Source organism: Berghia stephanieae, chromosome 3, assembly GCF_034508935.2.
Source record: "Berghia stephanieae isolate SIO BIC M18660-M18661 chromosome 3, UCSD_Bste_1.3, whole genome shotgun sequence".
NCBI classification, from domain to species: domain Eukaryota; kingdom Metazoa; phylum Mollusca; class Gastropoda; order Nudibranchia; family Aeolidiidae; genus Berghia; species Berghia stephanieae.
In genome coordinates this window covers 85,870,692-85,889,287 of record NC_088362.1, presented here as the reverse complement: position 1 = coordinate 85,889,287, position 18,596 = coordinate 85,870,692, and the positions used below count along the sequence as shown (strand labels likewise).

General features: G+C 35.3%; 1 protein-coding gene across 4 annotated transcripts in view; it reads right to left on the bottom strand.

The window, feature by feature from the left end:
- The window catches only part of LOC144968701 (uncharacterized), a 90,851-nt gene extending 74,535 nt beyond the window's left edge, over nucleotides 1-16,316 (bottom strand). For all 4 annotated transcript variants that reach the window (XM_078907302.1, XM_078907303.1, XM_078907304.1 and 1 more), the window contains exons 1-4: nucleotides 16,185-16,316; nucleotides 5,753-5,948; nucleotides 1,933-2,086; nucleotides 1,219-1,356 (exon numbers count right to left, since the gene is read on the bottom strand). In XM_078907302.1, the coding sequence (XP_078763428.1) occupies nucleotides 1,219-1,356; nucleotides 1,933-2,086; nucleotides 5,753-5,939 (479 nt within the window). In that variant the 5' untranslated portion in view covers nucleotides 5,940-5,948; nucleotides 16,185-16,316. The remainder of the gene's footprint in view (nucleotides 1-1,218; nucleotides 1,357-1,932; nucleotides 2,087-5,752; nucleotides 5,949-16,184) is intronic.
- Nucleotides 16,317-18,596: the final 2,280 nt, after the last annotated feature.

Genomic DNA, 18,596 nt, shown 5'->3' with positions numbered 1-18,596 from the left:
CTTGGCCAAAGTTAGTCCGAATGTGCCGTTATTTTAGTCTGGGACTTGCTTGGTCAGCTCCATAAAATCCGATTTTTTCAAGTCCTTGATTCAAGTCAGTGACTATCACTTTGTCCGCGATCATGAAAACGGGCCCTGATGAATTTTATTGTTGAGATGTATTCATGCACAGCTGACACAAATAACGAAGAAAAAAGGGAAAATAATGAGGTTAAAAACTATGCAACAAGTAATTTTTATTTAGATCAAAATAGTTTTAAACAGGAGGGGGAGGGAGATCGGCAAAGTGATGCTAACCACATTTAGTAATGATTAAACTTTATTGATGCAGAAAATAATCAAATTAAATCATCCTTGTATTTTCAAAGAAAACAACCGTGACAATGTCTTTCAATTATTAATAAAAATGAAAAGCGTTAAGTTGAGAAAATCACTTTGCAATATTCTCGAAACCAGTCCGCACGACATTGAGCACTTTTCTCAGATTATCATACATCACAAATTTAATTCCACAATCCTGGGTATTAAAGGAAAATGGTATCACCGTTCTTCTTTAAAGAGATATGAGATAAGAAACATTAAGGTCAGATGCTACACGACCCTGATAAGACCTGTCATGGAATATGCCAGCACTGTGTGGGGCTCTTTAACTAATAAAACAAGAAAAATCTTGCGGTGGTGCAAAAAAGAGCTGCCAGTTTTGTTTTCGGCGATTTTGACAGAAGACACAGCGTTGAAACCATGCTTACCAACTTTCAATGGCCAACTCTGGAAGAAATACGAAAGAAACTAAAGCAACCACGCTATACCGTTCAATACTTAAGTTGATTTAAGTTCCCACGACCTTGAACCTGCAACAACTGGGGGGGAAAACCAGGGGCACGATCACAGATTCCAAATTCCACGCTCAAGAGTGCAATGCCATGAGCAGTCGTTTTTTTCCATCGATGATTAGAATTAGGAACAGCCTGCCTGCGGATGTAGTTGGATCTAAAACCCTTAAACAGTTCCGAGACAAAATCGCTTTTGTGTCACCAAGGTGCACACCAAAGTCTGTGACAATACTCACTCAGGTAGTTTGCAGATATGCAGAGAAGAAGAAGAAGAAGAAGAAGAAGAAGAAGAAGAAGAAGAAGAAGAAGAAGAAGAAGAAGAAGAAGAAGAAGAAGAAGAAGGATTGATGAATAGTTTTGGAATGATTGACTCATTAATACTTACCTTGCTCGTTTTATTGCCACAGGAAGAGCCGTTTTTCTGCGTGGCTGTTTTAGACTCTGTACTTCAGATATCAATGTATTTAGTTGAGCTTTGTTTCGGCCTTGGATTTTTAAAATGTTGTTTTCTAGGGTTGTGTCACTGTGAATAAAAAAAATTAAATTTTGGTTTGATACCTTTGTTTATGACATTGCATTTTATATCTGTAATCGGTTATTATTGTTGTTGTTGTTGGTGGTGGTGGTGGTGGTGGTGATGGTGGTGAAGTTGATAGTGATGGTGATGGTGGGTTGACGGATGATGATAATGATGATGATGATGATGATGATGATGATGATGATGATGATGATGATGATGATGATGATGATGATGATGATGATGATGATGATGATGTTAAAGTCCGGCTATGCGGTAATGGTGGTTGTGATGGTGATGGTGGCGATGATAGAGAAAATAGTGTTAATGATACTGTTGGTAAACCTAAACCTAATCATGATATAGAAGTAATGAAATTAATGTCACTCAGCTCTTTATTATTGTTTTAAGACAGCCATTTTAATGATTAGTTCTCACTACATTATATCAACCAGATTATAAATGTTCAAAGTAACAGATAGTTTTGTTGGTGGCACGTTTTATCCGACATGTAGATGTTGTGAGGATTTTACCTAAACCCATAGCATCAATATTAAGATAGTTACGTGAAAAGTAAATTACCTGAACATAATAACACCAATGTCTGTATTAGCGAAGGCGTTGTAGACCCGTTGGATTTCCCTGACCAGCGCAGATCTAGCTAACTCAAACCCATTTGGAGAGACACTGTCAGAACCATCAAGCACGAAGATCACATTCAAGGGACACATTGTCACTGTTGACGAAAAACACATTTTTAAAAATCAAATCAAATGGAACAGTTTGCTTTACCTTTATATATAGCATCCTCTCTTATTCCAGAATTTTGAGCCAGAAAGGAACCTCACCTTTGCAAAAACTTTCAAACCTGGGATTTTGGAGTTTATCTGCGACATCTCAACAATGAATGAAGTTGTAGACATAAAATAAGTGCTGATCTTTTGGTTGGTCTCTAATAAAAAGTCATTAAGCAAAGATTTAAACAAGGAAATACAAAGCTTGGATTTAATTTGTGTATTTTGGAAAATTATAGAGTGGAGGCAGATAGTTTAAATCAATTTCTTTGAATTGAATAATGGAAAATAAACCAAACAAAAAAAGCAGTAGGAATAGCTGCTCGAAAGGTGTAATAAAATTCGGATAAAATTTCAACGTTAAACTCAATATAAGTCACTGTCTAGAGTATGGAAATAGTATTTGGTATCCCTATTTAAGCAATAGTTCTTAACATTGAGAACGTACAAAGATGCGCTACTAGACTTTTGCCTTACATTCGACATCTAATTTTATTTTGAAAGATTAAAGTATCTAAATTTGCCTTCACTAAACTATCGAAGAATAAGGGATGATACATATAGGCTCGTGGATGATTCTTGCAATATAGATATTAGAATGATTATTCGCATGTTACAAACACTGGGGGAGAAAAGTTTAAGATATTTGTTGAAAGATGTAATTCGTCTCTAAGGATGATATCATAATTCAAAGAACTGGGACAATTTGGGATAATCTAAAATTGAGACAAACACTCTAATTCAATTAAAATCTTTTAAGAATGCCATTGATAAAGAACTTAACAACATAATATTTGATTTCAATGACAATTCAACATGGCATTGGATATTATTTGCATTTTATATATTAATTAATCGAAACTCTCGAATGTATGAAATTGGACATGTCAAATGAACATAAGTAGAGATAATTATACTACGAATATAGGCTATTTTACTTACATGTATTAGTTATGTAATACTCATTTTTTAAATATTAACAATGAATGTTAATTGAGATAAATTGATAAATTGTATCTATGCAAGAAAGTTTCACAGAGCACTTAGAAATGTTTTTAAAACCTATTAGTCTAGCGCTTAATTAAACGATACGATACAATTCGATACGATTTTTTTAATGTCGCGTGTTTTTCTCAGCTGTCCATCTATCAAACTTTGTAAATATTTGTGTAAAAATCTGAATCAATTACTGAATATAGATTTTGGGCCGTATTGATGAAATATCAAAAAAGTTTTCATCTTTAAGACACATTAAAAAACTACTCTAAAACCACTGTCATAAAATTAGAGATTTTACATTTTTAATTCTGTAAACAAGCCACGCACTGACAAGATTTATTGCATATTATCTACATCATTACGCAATTACTAAAGTCTGAAATGCCATTCTTACTTTTACTTGAAATAGTGATTATATACTCAAAATTGTCAAATTAATAACGAATGCTTTGAAAAATGGTATCTATGCATTAACATTTCACCGTGCATTTAAAGGTCTTTAAAACCTATAAGCAATAAGATACGTTACAAAATCTCAATCGTTCTACTATCGTAAGGCTGCGAAAAGAAGTCTAACTGTATCTATAGATAAGCCATTAAAGAGAACGGCTAAGGAATTGTAATTTCACAATCAATTCTCAGAAGATGGCTATCGAAATACGACAGAGCGATTACCAGTGTGGAACGACGTGGTCAGAAAAGAATCCTAGACAACAGTGATTTTGATGTTATCCAAAGATGTATATGGACAAAGGAATGGACGTCTGATAATTCGGGTAGAAAAGGGCCCATGGGTTCTGGACAGAGGATCATTGTTGTTCTTGCAGGTGGTGAAGATATTGGGTATTTAGTAGAATACCAGGCCATATTTTCTCCTCTGCATCATATGGAAAGTAGAGATTATCATTCTGGAGTCAATGCAGAGGTGTTTGAATACTGGCTAAAGAATCGTTTTCTGCTCTCCTTCGAAGCATCCCGCTGTATTGTATTGGACAAAGCTACCATTCGGTGGCCTATAATCACTTCAAGGCGCCAACTTCGGCAACTAAAAAAAGCTGACATGTTTTCATGGCTTTAATAAGGGAGCACTACATATTCTGACCATTTATCCAAGGCCTAAATATACTCCTTAGTGAAAAGAAACAAACCAGAAATATTTTTCAAAGCACACTACCTCATCAGAGTGGTTTGACACGAGGTTGCGCAACTTACCCCATATCATTGTGAACGCAATCCAATCGAGCTCATTTGGACCCAAGTGAAGGGAAAGATTGAGAGGAGGAACACCAAACTTACTCTCACCGACGAGGCAATAAATGATATAACAAGGGAAGACTGGGAAAAGGCATGATCCAGTCTTCGCAAACTGGAGGAACATTACATGTCACTGGATTGACTGATGCCACAAAATCTTTATTTCTCCTTTTCATTATCCTCGTCATCAGAATGAGATGATTGATGTGTCCAGTATTTCTTTTTTTTTTTGTTTGTTGTTGTTGTTATTGTTGAACACATGTACATATTTGTGGGAACACTGTATCATTAATTGATTCTGATGACATTTAATTTAATCTCCTTTGGCATAAACACAAGCTATTTCTCAAAATTTTGAAATCAAAATAATGTTGAAAGCCCGTAATGTTCACTTTCATTTATATCAGTATTGTATATTGATAATTATAAAATGTAGATGTCTAACAATTAAACATTACCATCGTTCCTTCATATACAGATACTGTATGTATTTCATATAGGTATATATGAAATTCTATTTTAACAAATTCCTTCAAAATGGATAAGCGGAAAATTAATCATTTTGATACTGTATATCATCTATGAGTTTCAATCCTTACTAGTTATGAATTTTAATATAGCTGTAATAAGCGAAATCATTTCCTATTGTTTTAAAATTCATGAATTTGAAAAGAATTAATGCAAATGGATTCAGAGATTCATACAATTTCTTTTTACAGCTGTGCATTTAGGGACAGTTGAGAAAAAGAAGAAAAATACGTGCCACCTTTTTGAATACTTGTCATTATTTGATCTAGAGACACTGATGAAAACTTGACATTTCTGTCACCATTTTATTTACTTAATATTGATAACTCTTGCATTCAAAGTTTACTCAAACGAACTTTTGGCACAGTGATGAAAAATATATGATATGGAAAAGAGCCAGATGGAAACAGAAAATAAAAAGTATCGTGGTATCAGAGCCAAACTAGGAATCCAACTGGCTGGATGGCTCATTGGCTGATGCGGCTTGCTGATCTCTCTCTCTCTCTCTCTCTCTCTCTCTCTCTCTCTCTCTCTCTCTCTCTCTTTCTCTCTCTCTCTCTTTTTCTCTCTCTCTCTTCCTCTCTTTCTCTCTTTTTTTTATTTCTCTCTCTCTCTCTCTCTCGCTCCCTCTCTCTCTCGCTCCCTTTCTTTCGGCCAGGCGGATGGTGCCGTGACAATTGGATCCTTAGTTTGGCTCTGACACCTCGATATTTTTATTCTCTGTTTTCATTTTGGCACTTCTCCACCATACCTTATATTTCTCATCTTTATTGATCCAAGTGTCTGCTCCACACTTTTTCTGAACTTTTTAGCATAGTTTGACTTACCCATGTTAGTCATGTAGTATTCCCTATTAACCACGTATGTAGCATGCCCGTCTCTGTTTGTGGTTTGCTTCACCCAGTTGAATAGATTGCTGGTTTGTTGTAGGGATTTCGGGTTGTGGATTTTAATTCCGGCATTGCATCCGTGAAGGATGAATAGCAAGCACACCAGGATGCCTGCACGCCGCATGTTGAGGGTCTGAAATAAATTAGATATTTAAAAGGAAAATAAAATAAGATTAGCTATATTTAAAAAATAGTATCGAGAGAGTCTCAAAATGTGAAAGCTGTACAATGACAAAACTCCGTTCACATTGTGCCAGGAATCTTCTACTTCAAAAATTGATAAACCATGACCACAATAAACTTGTCACAAATACCTGACATTTCACATATCTATGTCTCAGATATTCTCTTTGACAAGTTGAGGGGTTTCTTAATTCATAAAAATTTGAAGAGAAGAATTCCTTGGAATTATTTTCAAATGTATTTTGTCAATAGAAATTTAGTAGACGGATTCTCTTTGAGTTCTGAATCACACCTTCCTCTTTGGTAAGGGCAAATCGAGTTCAGAAATTTAAATCCTGAAGAAAAAAAGGCAAGAATAATATACTTATATTTTTCGAAAGTTTTAAGTTCAAAAAATAATTTAATTATTTCTTTTTCTTGCTGTTTTGGCTGAAGTAAATGACCGCTGGTTAGTTTTTGTATTACGGCACATAATTTAATTGTTTGAAGCTCAGTGATCCAACGTTTTTAAATTTGATTTGTCCGATGTATCTAATCAAATATTTACATAAAGGCATGTAAACAATAGGAAAATATACTTGGAATCCGCTGAAAAACACCTTCCTAAAAAAACGGGGCAAAAAACAACCATGGATGAGTGAAAATACACTAAACAAAATCAAAGAGAGGAAAGACGCAAAGACGACTCATGGCACTCATAGCAATGTATACAAAGAGATAGCTAAGGAAGTGAAAAAGCTGTGCAGAACGGATAAGAAAGAATATCTCATGAGAAAATGCAGAAAAATAGAAGACCTTCAGAGAGAAAACAAGACCAGGGAAATGTATGATGAAACAAAAACCATCACAAAAAGTTTTCAATCACGAATAGGGGTGATAAAAGATGAGCAAGGTAAACCCCTCACAGAAGCAGAAGACATAGCAAATAGGTGGAAAAGATATTGTGAAGATATGTACACAGAAGACCAAATAAACGAAATCCAACCTTTGCAAAACAACATGCAAAATGAAAACGAAGAATCTAGCTTACCACCTCTAAAATCTGAAATAGAATGGGCAATTAAATCACTTAAAGATGGGAAAAGTCCAGGTTGTGACAACATTCAAGCTGAGATGATAAAAGCAAGCGAAGATGAAGGAGTTGAAGTATATCTAAGACTTTGTACGAAAATTTGGGAGAAAGAAATTTGGCCCTCAGATTGGAGGAGAGCAATTTTTATACCATTGCCTAAGAAAGGAGACTTACAACTATGCTCCAACTACCGAACAATATCACTCATCGGTCATGCAAGCAAAATCCTTCTAAAAATTATCATGAACAGGATTGAACGTAAACTGGAAGAAGAAGTCAGTAACACCCAGGCAGGTTTTAGAAAAAACAGAGGGACAAGAGACCACATATTCAATTTGCGTCAAATTATTCAGAAGCATCGAGAAGTAAATTCTGGCCTCCACACTTGTTTTATAGACTATTCGAAAGCTTTTGATTGTGTTAATCATGAGAAACTATGGGAAACTCTCCTGGAGATGAACTTTGATCCTAGAATTAGAAACCTGATAAGATCCCTCTATGAGAACCAACAATCAGCGGTACAACTAGAAAGCGGAACAACAGAATGGTTCAAAGTTACAAAAGGAGTAAGACAGGGATGTATTCTATCACCCCATTTGTTCAGCATTTACACTGAAGGTATAATGCGAGATGTGGAAAACGATGTCAGGAGAAGTAATTACAACGAACCTAAAATGCAAGGTCTACCCATAAAAGATCTGAGGTACGCAGACGACACTGCACTATTGTCCACAACACCGGGGGGACTAGAGAATCTAATAACATCTGTAAAGGAACATAGCGAGACCAAAGGCCTTAAGCTGAATATAAAGAAGACCAAAATCATGAATACTGACAAATGCAAAACAGATGCCATCATAAAAATCAATGGAGAAGAAATAGAAAGAGTAAAGAATTTTGAATATCTTGGAGCCAGGATTGAGTACAACGGGAAATCGGCCCCAGAGATCAGGAGGAGACTAGCAATGGCAAGATCAAAGCTAGAAAAGATGAATAATATCTGGAAAGGGCAGTGCATTCAAACAAAAATCAAAATCCTCAAAAGTGTTGTTTTCCCAACTGCAACATATGGATGCGAAGCATGGACTATCAGCAAAGCAGAGAGCACAAAGATCACAGCTTTTGAAATGGCATGCTACAGAAAAATACTCAGAATATCATGGACTGAAAAACAAACAAACAAAGAAGTCCTGAGAAGGATCGGAATAAAATCACCAATTCTTCTTCAAACTGTAAAGAAATTGAAACTAAACTATTTTGGCCACACGACTCGCCACGAATCATTAGAAAAGCACATTCTGCAGACAAGGGTAGACGGCAAGAGAGGAAGAGGTAGACCAACAAGAAGCTGGGAACAAGATATATGTGAATGGCTGGGAATGACAGCAACTCAAGCAAGTAGACTGGCGGAAAACCGTAATCTGTTTCGCAAGAAAGTTCGGGAAGCAACGTCCTACGCAGGATCAGCTGACTAGATAGATACATGTAAACAATAGGTTTTCACCTTATATTCAAAAGCACATTTTATGATAACAATAATTGAAAGTCTTGAATCTCTATTTACATCAGATCGTATATTTTGTACTAAACATTGTGACAAAACAGATTCCCTCATCGTGTCCAGATGATGTTAACTCAATATATCGATAGGTTAAGGTGACAACAAATTCAATAAAAGGTATTCAACAAGAAACTTGTTTGAACTCTCAGATATGAGAATCTTATATTTGTTGGATCGTGTATACCTGTGGATATATTGGTTGCGAGGTAAAAAAAACTGGAAAGGTTTAGAAGCCTGTTGCCGCCAGACTATACATAATGCGAATCTAAAATCAAACATGTTTGTTGTACACAATTTTTCATCAAAATATGTTGAACAATGCTTACTATATGATTTTTTTTTAACGCACGCATATTGGCAATATCTAGTATTCATTTGGGACGTTTTTCTCAAATGTTGATATAATCTGTTGATCTTACATTTTCTTTTATGGCTATACACATAGTCCTTTCTCTGTAATTCTTTTTATTTTCTAATGTCTTGAATAGTGATTCAATCCCATGTAATTTGAATTGACTCTTTTGACTGTGCTCATATGTAAAACGGTGTACGACTCTTATAGACCATGCTGGATATTATTAACCAAAATGCTGTAGACCATTGGATTCACGTAGGACTCATAGGAGACTATCTTTAGTTCGAAGCCGTGATTTTTATACGACTAATATGGTATAACCGGCATAGTTCTATTAACTTATAATTTAGGGTATTTAATTAAAGTTGGCGGGTATTAATTTAACGCCTTGTTCTTGTAGCTTGTAATTTAATTTTTTTTTTTTCATCTGAATACTGCTTTGTATTGAAACGGAGTAATACTTTTTTCCAGTTTTTTTTTCTCGCACCTTATATAAAGTAAAAGTTTTCGGGACAAAAATATAGATGTTTTTCTTCGAATAAAGCAGATCTCTCTCTCTCTCTCTCTCTCTCTCTCTCTCTCTCTCTCTCTCTCTCTCTCTCTCTCTCTCTCTCTCCTCTCTCTCTCTCTCCCTCTCTCCTCCTCTCTCTCTCTCTCTCTCTCTCTCCTCTCTCTCTCTCTCTCTCTCTCTCTCTCTCTCTCTCTCTCTCTCTCTTTGGTGATTATAATAAAAAAAAAAAAAAATAATAATAATAATAATAATAATAATAATAATAATAATAATAATAATAATAATAATAATAATAATAATAATAACATTATAATCCTCTCCGGGTAATCGCAACTCATTGGGATCAGCCAAAATGTTGCGATAAATCGAAGTTGCAATTAACCTAAGTTGAGTTTTATGTCCACAATTGCAATATTTTACACATATATGATAACCTCAAACTTATACATAGTCCACCACCGACTGGGCAATTTGTTTGAAACAAAAACCATATGCCAGCCCTGTATAGATTTTGACAAGCAAAATCAGCGTTGATGCACGCCGACATCTTATGCAGATTGGATTAACTTTCACTCATTTGTTCTCAACTGTTGTAAGAGTCGAGATGAGAGACAATAAGCTCTCACCCAACCCAATGCACAAATTATGTAAATCCCAAAATAAAGGATATAATCACTCAGTCTCTCCTTACATAAGTCATTTTCTACCTGTTGGTCTAGACTATGCCCAGCCCCCCTCGCCTCATATCGAATGGTCACAGATGACCACACAAACCCATACTGCCAAGCCCTGCCCTCTTTTGTCTCAAATAGAGTAGTGACCCACTACTGTAGCATTAAACCCCGCCCACTCTCTATTCTTCAACATGTCAATATATTTCACCCATAATGAAATTTAATAATGATATTTTGTTTGATTGAGTTCTTGAATTTGCCACTTTTTGAGGTCGAAAATTAGTTGCGATTAACTGAAGTTTGTTGCAATTAACCTGTGACTTTTATATAGAATTAATTCCGTTAATTGGAAAATGTTGCAATTAACTGATCATTGCGATTAACCGAGTTGCGAATATCTGGAGTGGACTGTAATGATGATGATGATGATGATGATGATAATAATAATAATATTAATAATAATAATAATAATGATAATAATAATAATAATAATAATAATATAATAATAATAATAATAATAATAATAATAATAATAATAATAATAATAATAATAATAATAATAATAATAATAATAATAATAATAATAATAATAATAATAATTACTTAAAGATGTTAGACCACGTGACCCTAATACAAGCAACGTTTAAAGTAGATTTTACAGGACATTAAAAAATTCTAATCAGACATATTTTGCACTGGTATAATAATATTTCAATTCTTTGAATATTTTCGTTGACAGAGGTTTTTGTAACAGAAATGGGCACGTCGCGCGTTCCAATTTTTGATGTTATAACAGATCAAAAATCATTTCTGGAATACAAGCGAATACGCGATTTAAAGTTTGAGTGCGCGTCGTAATCATAGTATTGTATGTCGTAATCGTATAATTGTACCATTATTTTCTAATCAAGTATACGGGGAAATTTTGTAATATTAATTATGACGTCGACGACGACGATGATGATGATGATGATGATGATGATGATGATGATGATGATGATGATGATGACGACGACTACGACGACGATATAAACAAAATTTAAGTGAGTGATTTACTTGAAGCCTGGGATCGAAAAAATACTAAAGAAAAAGTTAAAATTAAAAAGGCTTCGGATGGGAACAGTACAATTGACGTTTCGGGTACAGACCTTTCGTCAGCATAACAATAAACAAAGGAATGTTGATTACAAATAAAACAAAATGTAGTGAGAATAGTAGCGTCTTGATTCCTGGGTGGTTTTCAACCTTTCTTTGTTTATTGATTTGCTGAAAAAAGTGTTGTGTTCGAAACGTCTTTTTTATGTCCTGTTAACATCCGGGGCGTTTCCATTTTCAACTTTTCGTTATTATAAGTAGGACATTGAAATTTTGGCATTTTATTGTTGACATAAACCCAGGTCGTTCTCTTGACCCAGAAGCAGCCCAGAAGTCAAAGGTTTTCTATACAGGAGTTTATCTACCAACAGGTGTGAAGTTGTGCCTGTCAACAACTGATGATATTGTAATAGTGGTATTACATTTTTTAAATTTGAAAACATGACACCAATCTGCGCCGCATCGTCATGGTCGCCAAGGCAGTCCATGAAGGACATAAGATAATCCATCAAGCAAACCTCTGATGTTAACAGGAATCACCTGTGTTGTCCAAAGTAAACAAACTGGGGGCTGAAAATATTACGCAAGGAAATAAAATTCAATAGGGCTCAAACCTAGGCCTTCCGGATCACTGTGCAATGTTTTAGCAACTCTCCACTTGCCCTCCCCCCCCCCCACCTCCCCCTCTCTCTCTCTCTCTCTCTCTCTCTCTCTCTCCTCTCTCTCTCTCTCTCTCTCTCCCTCCCTCCTCCTCCTCCCAACATCGATAATACATAGTAAACTAAAAATGGCATCAACATTTGATCTAGATAGAATGGTCTATTGATAGAACAATAAATGAAGTACCTTGTCTATTAAGTAAAATAACTGTAGAAATACGCCCTGTCTATTCATTTATTTATTTATTAATTTATTTATTCATTGGTTCATTTATTTTATTTTTACCTATTCAGATATGTTGGACGTTAGGCGAGTGACCCATTTCGCATTTTTGCCTTTTACTAGCCGTAATGTAGACAACGCTATGTTTTTTCAGATCGACCCCTTGATATTCTTTTAGCATTTAAAAGCAAAATTGGAATTAAAATGAATTCTACAAAATTGATACTGTCTGGGAATTAAATATAAACTCCACAGACATAATATTATTTGCCGTACTCTGAAATGTTGGCTATAAAACTCGTACTTTAAATCTCTCTCTCTCTCTCTCTCTCTCTCTCTCTCTCTCTCTCTCTCTCTCTCTTTCTCTCTTTCTCTCTCTCTTTTCGCGAAGTCCCATGTTTGAGATTTTTATTTTTTACACGATGAGAGTGATTTTAATTGATCGATATTTAACGGAAGAGTTTTGTCGCTAAAATTTTTAATACGTGATTTTTCAGAGTAAGGAAGACCTACCTGTGCCCTGAAATATAAAATTAAATGTATTTGGCCAATTTCGTTTGAGCATCTAAAAGGTAACAATTTTTTAAAAATATTTCTGACTACGGCAGAGTAGTCACAAACTATAAACTTGACAAATCTTACTTGCTTTGCTAAACGTTCGGCGCTTCACAGATTATGTCCAATCTAGCCATGGGTCGAAAGGCAAAGAATGAAAGCCTGAAATCCGATGTTTCTTTGCTTTGGGTTTTCAGACTTGTTTGCGTTCAGGCGATTTTTGAATAAAGAAGATCTGTTCTTGAACGTAAGTACAGTAACACACTGTTCTAAAGGCTTCACGCGATTATTCAGTTTTTGTGTTCCTCAACTGTTCAAAGTTTAAATTTTATATATACTATAATATATTTATACAAGCAAACCGTTGCATCTCGATGTAAAACTAATCACTGAAATGTACTTTATCTCCGCAATATACCCACTTAATCTGTATAAATTCCAGACCCATGCATGTAAATAATTATATGATTAGCCTACAGACATTAACTATTAGTAACCAGAGACAATAAAAAGTAAAACAAATATGGGAATTTATAGAGCTTCTTTGTGTACACTATTCGGTGTTGTTTCGGAGTCGTTAAAAATGGTGAAGTTCCGTTTGTCTCCCATAAACACCCGAAATAAAGCTGATCAAGTCTGGAGCAAGGAGTCAACAGGTAGAGCAGTTCGAATACTCCTATCAGTAAACAATGGCAGTGATCGCTTAACGAAGTGAACTACGCGCAGTGGCGTGGCATGCTTATCGTATAAGGTGGTGCTAGAATCAGAAGAAAATGACTTAAACATGCTATAATATTTGTAAATACAAAAGAAAGAAAAAAAATATAGAAAAGACTTACTCAAATAAGTAAGCGGCGGTATATACCATTTCTTTGTTTTATATTTTTTTAAATGCTGTAATCCATTTTTAAAAGATGGAAACGGTGCCAGGCACCAAATCAACCAATATAGCCACGCCCCTGACTACGCGGTGTATCGATGGTATGCGTTCAAGCAAAATACTTACTTGTTATTCCTGGTTTTAAAAAAATAACAAAGGGCACAGTAACATCTACTGCATTCATTTTCTTATTTCTAAACAACCGGCTTTGTTTGTCCGAGTGCGCATCGGGCTTAACCAAAAAATTGATTTTTTGGGGGCATTGCACCTAACTCGTAAACCTTTTACAAAATCACATACTATATATCTGTTTATTGACGTGCTAAATACATAATATATGAGCAATAAATCAGCCGCAAATCAACACAATGTTAACATTTTTTATTGTCTGGAGAATTTTGTTCTTAAAATTGTCAGTATCTTAATACATATAAAGAGTTGAAGGAATAAAAGGGGAAGAGGGGTCTCTTCCATGAAAATGTTTGAAAAGAACGAATCTCCTCCGCGAGAATAGTTCAATAAAACAAAATGGAGATTCTTAAATGTATCTAAACCAACTTATGAAAAAGTCTTAAATCGTTTTTAAACAAGAAGGGAGAGGCTTGGGGTTTGATGTTTTTATTTGGTTTATGTTTTGCTTTGTTTTGTTTGTTTGTTTTGGGTTGATATTGTTTTTAAAATTTTGTTTCTGTTTTTACTTTTTGTTGTTTGTTTTTTTTTTTAATTGGGTTTTTTTTCTTTTGAGGGAGGGGGGTTGTTTTATTCGCTTTGTTGGGGGTTTTTTGGGATTTTTTTGTCTGTTTGTTTTTTATTTTGGGTTTGTTTGTTTATTTCTTTTTTTTTCTAATTGTATTTTACTTTGCTTTCAATCATTTCCGTGTTATTGTTTTGGTATTTTTTTAGAATGCATCCATGGAGTTATCTTACTTTTATTTTATTGTGCGATTACCCGTGTTTCTTGATTGAGAATGATGAGAGCACGAATTTTAGATATGAAATTGTTGCAAAGGGTGAGTAATGGTCAGTTTATAACATTTTTGACAGTGTACACTGCACTATCGCCCCCTACCCCCTGCCTCGCCGTGTTTGTAATACTAAATTCAATCATTTATTTGGCATTATTTATAATTATTTGTTTGTTTGAGTAAATGAGAGATAGGGATAGAGAGAGAGAGAGAGAGAGTAAATGAGAGATAGGGAGAGAGAGAGAGAGAGAGAGAGAGAGAGAGAGAGAGAGAGAGAGGGACAGTGAAGTGATTCGTGAAAATAGTTTGTGTATTCAATTCCTTGTTATTCTTATCTCTGAGCCCCCAACAGCATGTTGGATTTTTTTAAAGGGTTGCTTTTATAACGATTTATTTCAATGCTTTACATAGATTTCGCATATCGATGCTATACGTTTAGGTGAAATTCTCACATCATCTGCCAGCGGATATAACGTACCAAGATCCAAAAAAAAAGACCAAAAAAAAAACAAAAAACAACTGTTTGTAGCCTTAAACATGTATAGTCTGATTGATATAATTTAGTGAGAACTAATTACCAAAATGGCAGTCTAAAAAACAGTAACAAAGAGCTGAGTGATGTCAATTTCGGTCCGTTTACAGGCAGTATGCGAGGTAAGTGGGATAGCACAGGACAGTATAGCAATGAGGTACGGGTATATATACAGAGAGATTTCACTTTTAATATTCGAGATTTTAATGAAAATGGTATATTATATTCCCTTTTTTTTCAATCAGGGAGTTATTCCTATCTGTTCATTGGTAGAAAACTTGATTCGCGTACAAAACAATTCCGAATAAAATAAGATTACGAATTAGTCTGCTCCCCCTCCACCTTCCCCTCCCCCACCTAAACCACTCATCTGGAAATCACTGAGTTGCCGGATCCAAGTGAGATATGGCGGGAAATATTTAGTGATAAACCGTCACCCTAGCTAATTCATTTAGCATTTTAATAAACAGTGATGTTTATTTGAAAATGTGATTATTTTATACCCCAAAAGTAGTCATATATTAAATAAGCAATGCTGTAATAAATGAGGGTTGAATTTATGTTATCTGTAATTCGTTGAATGGGGTCCTCAATAGCTCATGTGGTAGAGCTCTAGTCACACAAGCAAAGGGACCGAGGTCGATCCCGGATGCCGTCGATATATTTTGAGCTCTCCCCCCCCCCCCTCCCCCGCACGCGCGCTGTCCACCCTGCAGTGGTTAAATAGATGGATCTTTTAGGTCTGGCAGAAATTAATTTGCGAAAGATTAGCGTCCAATGGTCAGCAAGCAATTGCTACTGTTCGTTTCAACATAAATAAACCGGGATAAACCCCGGCTCCATGAACCAAACGGCTCTGAAGGATTGAAGCAATCTAAAACAAATGACAAAGAATATTATTGTCTGTATAAAACAAAAGCGGGATGGGCTCCATCTCTATTGGCTGCACAGTTCCATAGGACTATCAAATTCAAAAGTCATGGTACTGACCCTAGACGATAAATCATAAAACGATCTTCAATTACTGTAGAGGGTGACACCCACGCTTGAAATTGTTGTTGTTTTTTTTTTATTGAATACAAATGGAATACATATTTTACTCACCCTTTTTGAAATAAATCCCCTTTCACTATACTAGGTCCAAGGGTTCTCGGCTTGACCTAAACGTGAAGCAATTAATAGTAACAATATCTCCGTGGTGTGGTAAAGGGCGAAAGGCACCACGTCTTCTCTCCTGAAGAAATCCACTCCGGAAAGATTCTTTTTATATATCCCGATATGATCATCATAGCTCCCCTCCCCTTCCCACCTATCTACATAAATCTCTGAACTCTGCATCACAATACACACACACACACACACGCACGCAAACACACACATATATACACACACATTCATACACACACGCCATCCAGCACAAGTAAGAATTTTCATATGAAAAAAAGACAAATCAAAACACATGAAGCCATTGAAAATACAGCTTTCCTTTCGGTGAGGGAGAGAAGACGTGGGCTGACTTGCCACCTACTGTTTTCGTTTTCTGTCATTATTCGCTTTAATTTCCTTGTCGCATTCACTTTTCATTCCTGTCCATCCCATGAGCAAACATAAAGCCTAAATATAGCGGGATTCAAACACGAAACATTAACAAAAATTCAATTTACCTAGCTACCCAAATCTAGGCCAATGATCACCTGGTGTTGATGGTTAATGATTTTGACGCAATCATATTATTATTATTATTATTATTATTATTATTATTATTATTATTATTATTATTATTATTATTATTATTATTATTATTATTATTATTATTCTCACGACTTACTAAAAATGATATGTAGATCCACCTCTTTGACACCCACCATCCAATCATTTCACTCAAAACGCCCCGCCTCCCCCCCCCCCCCCCCCCCCACACACACACAAACACGCACACACGAGTCAATATATAGGCGAGGTTGATTAATGTGTTCTCAAGCTACAAGGACTATGATCAGTTATTGGATTTATGGTAATGAAAGAGAGTAAATTATACTAATTATAGCGTTGTTTCACAAGCTATGAGACTGCATCTAAATACAAACTCGACTAGATAATGAAAGTAAATGTATAATTTTTTCACGGGATGGGGGAATATTGTGAATAGGTTCATATCATGAACGCGAGCTGTGAGTCAAAATTATTTAATTATATTATCTAACTCTCTCCTTACCAGCCACTTTCATGATTATCCCAAAACATCATAGACACCCAAGACTAAAATCTGCGGCGTGGCCTGAGAATTCATAGAGAAGGGACTGAAATGAAGTTGAATGTGAAGGGTCGCAGGTGAGGTATCAGAAAAGTACTCTTAGTTTAAAAAAAAAAGGTATAGTTATATGGCGCGCACAAGAAGGATCAATCAAAATTAACAATATTAACAATGGGCGATTTGGGTCTTTTCTATAAAAAAAAATTAATTACCTTTATTGGGCGGTTTTAGTCCTTCTGTATCGTCAATATAGGTTTTTTTTTTAAATGATTTTTGGTAAAAAAAAATATACACTATGTGTATTGATACCCATTTTTCAACCTGATTTGGGGGATTGGCATCAAAAATATATCAATCTAGTGGCAAACGTTCCACAAAAACTAATGAAGGAATAAGTTCCATATCCATCCCTCTTATCAACATTGTCGCATTTTGTGTCACCATAGAGATTTTACAGCTTTAGCTCGTGGGATTTTTATTAGAACATTATAAAGTTGCGAATCAGAATGTTATGACAAAATGGGTGTGAAAAATGTATAATTTGGATTATAATTAAAAAATGAAACGAACTTACTGGTGATGTTTTATTGGAACTCTGACGAGTCCAATACTCTTCAACAGTCGTAACGTCACTTCCTTCCTAATGACGCATGGTAACTTAGTAACAGTGGCTCTAAACTATCGGATCAATGGCGGACGCCGTATGAAATATTTCTCCGACGAGCATAAAAGCGTATCCAGAGGGGAAAAAAACCCCATAAATTTGATCATGTTTTGACTTTTACACATTCTGATCACAAGGCATATGAAAAGTTCTAGCCAGCATGAAGAATAAAAAGTAATGACTTTCTTTGTTTAGAACCAAAATGGCCGCCGTTGCCGGGCGGCGTGACATCAGACTACTGAATCCAATTACGAATGGGGAACAAATGAAGAATCACGTGACTGCCGGGCTTTAACAGAAACGGAACAAATGTAATGGGATGGGATACATACCTACAGTACGTATCATCAAATACTATGGATTAAACGATATTTAAGAATGGTTGGGCATTTGTTCCCCATTGGAAAAATGGACTCATCAATTCCGAATTGGGTTACAAATGAAGTTTTAAAGCGTTTGTCTGTTAAGGTCTGAAATATGAAAATGCCCCCAGCAATACTCAGTTTGCTAGCATTGCCCAAATAAAATATTTTTTTTCTTTTTTTTTTTTTTTTTTTTTTGCCCCGATAGAATTTAGGATATGTGGTCTTTGACTTTT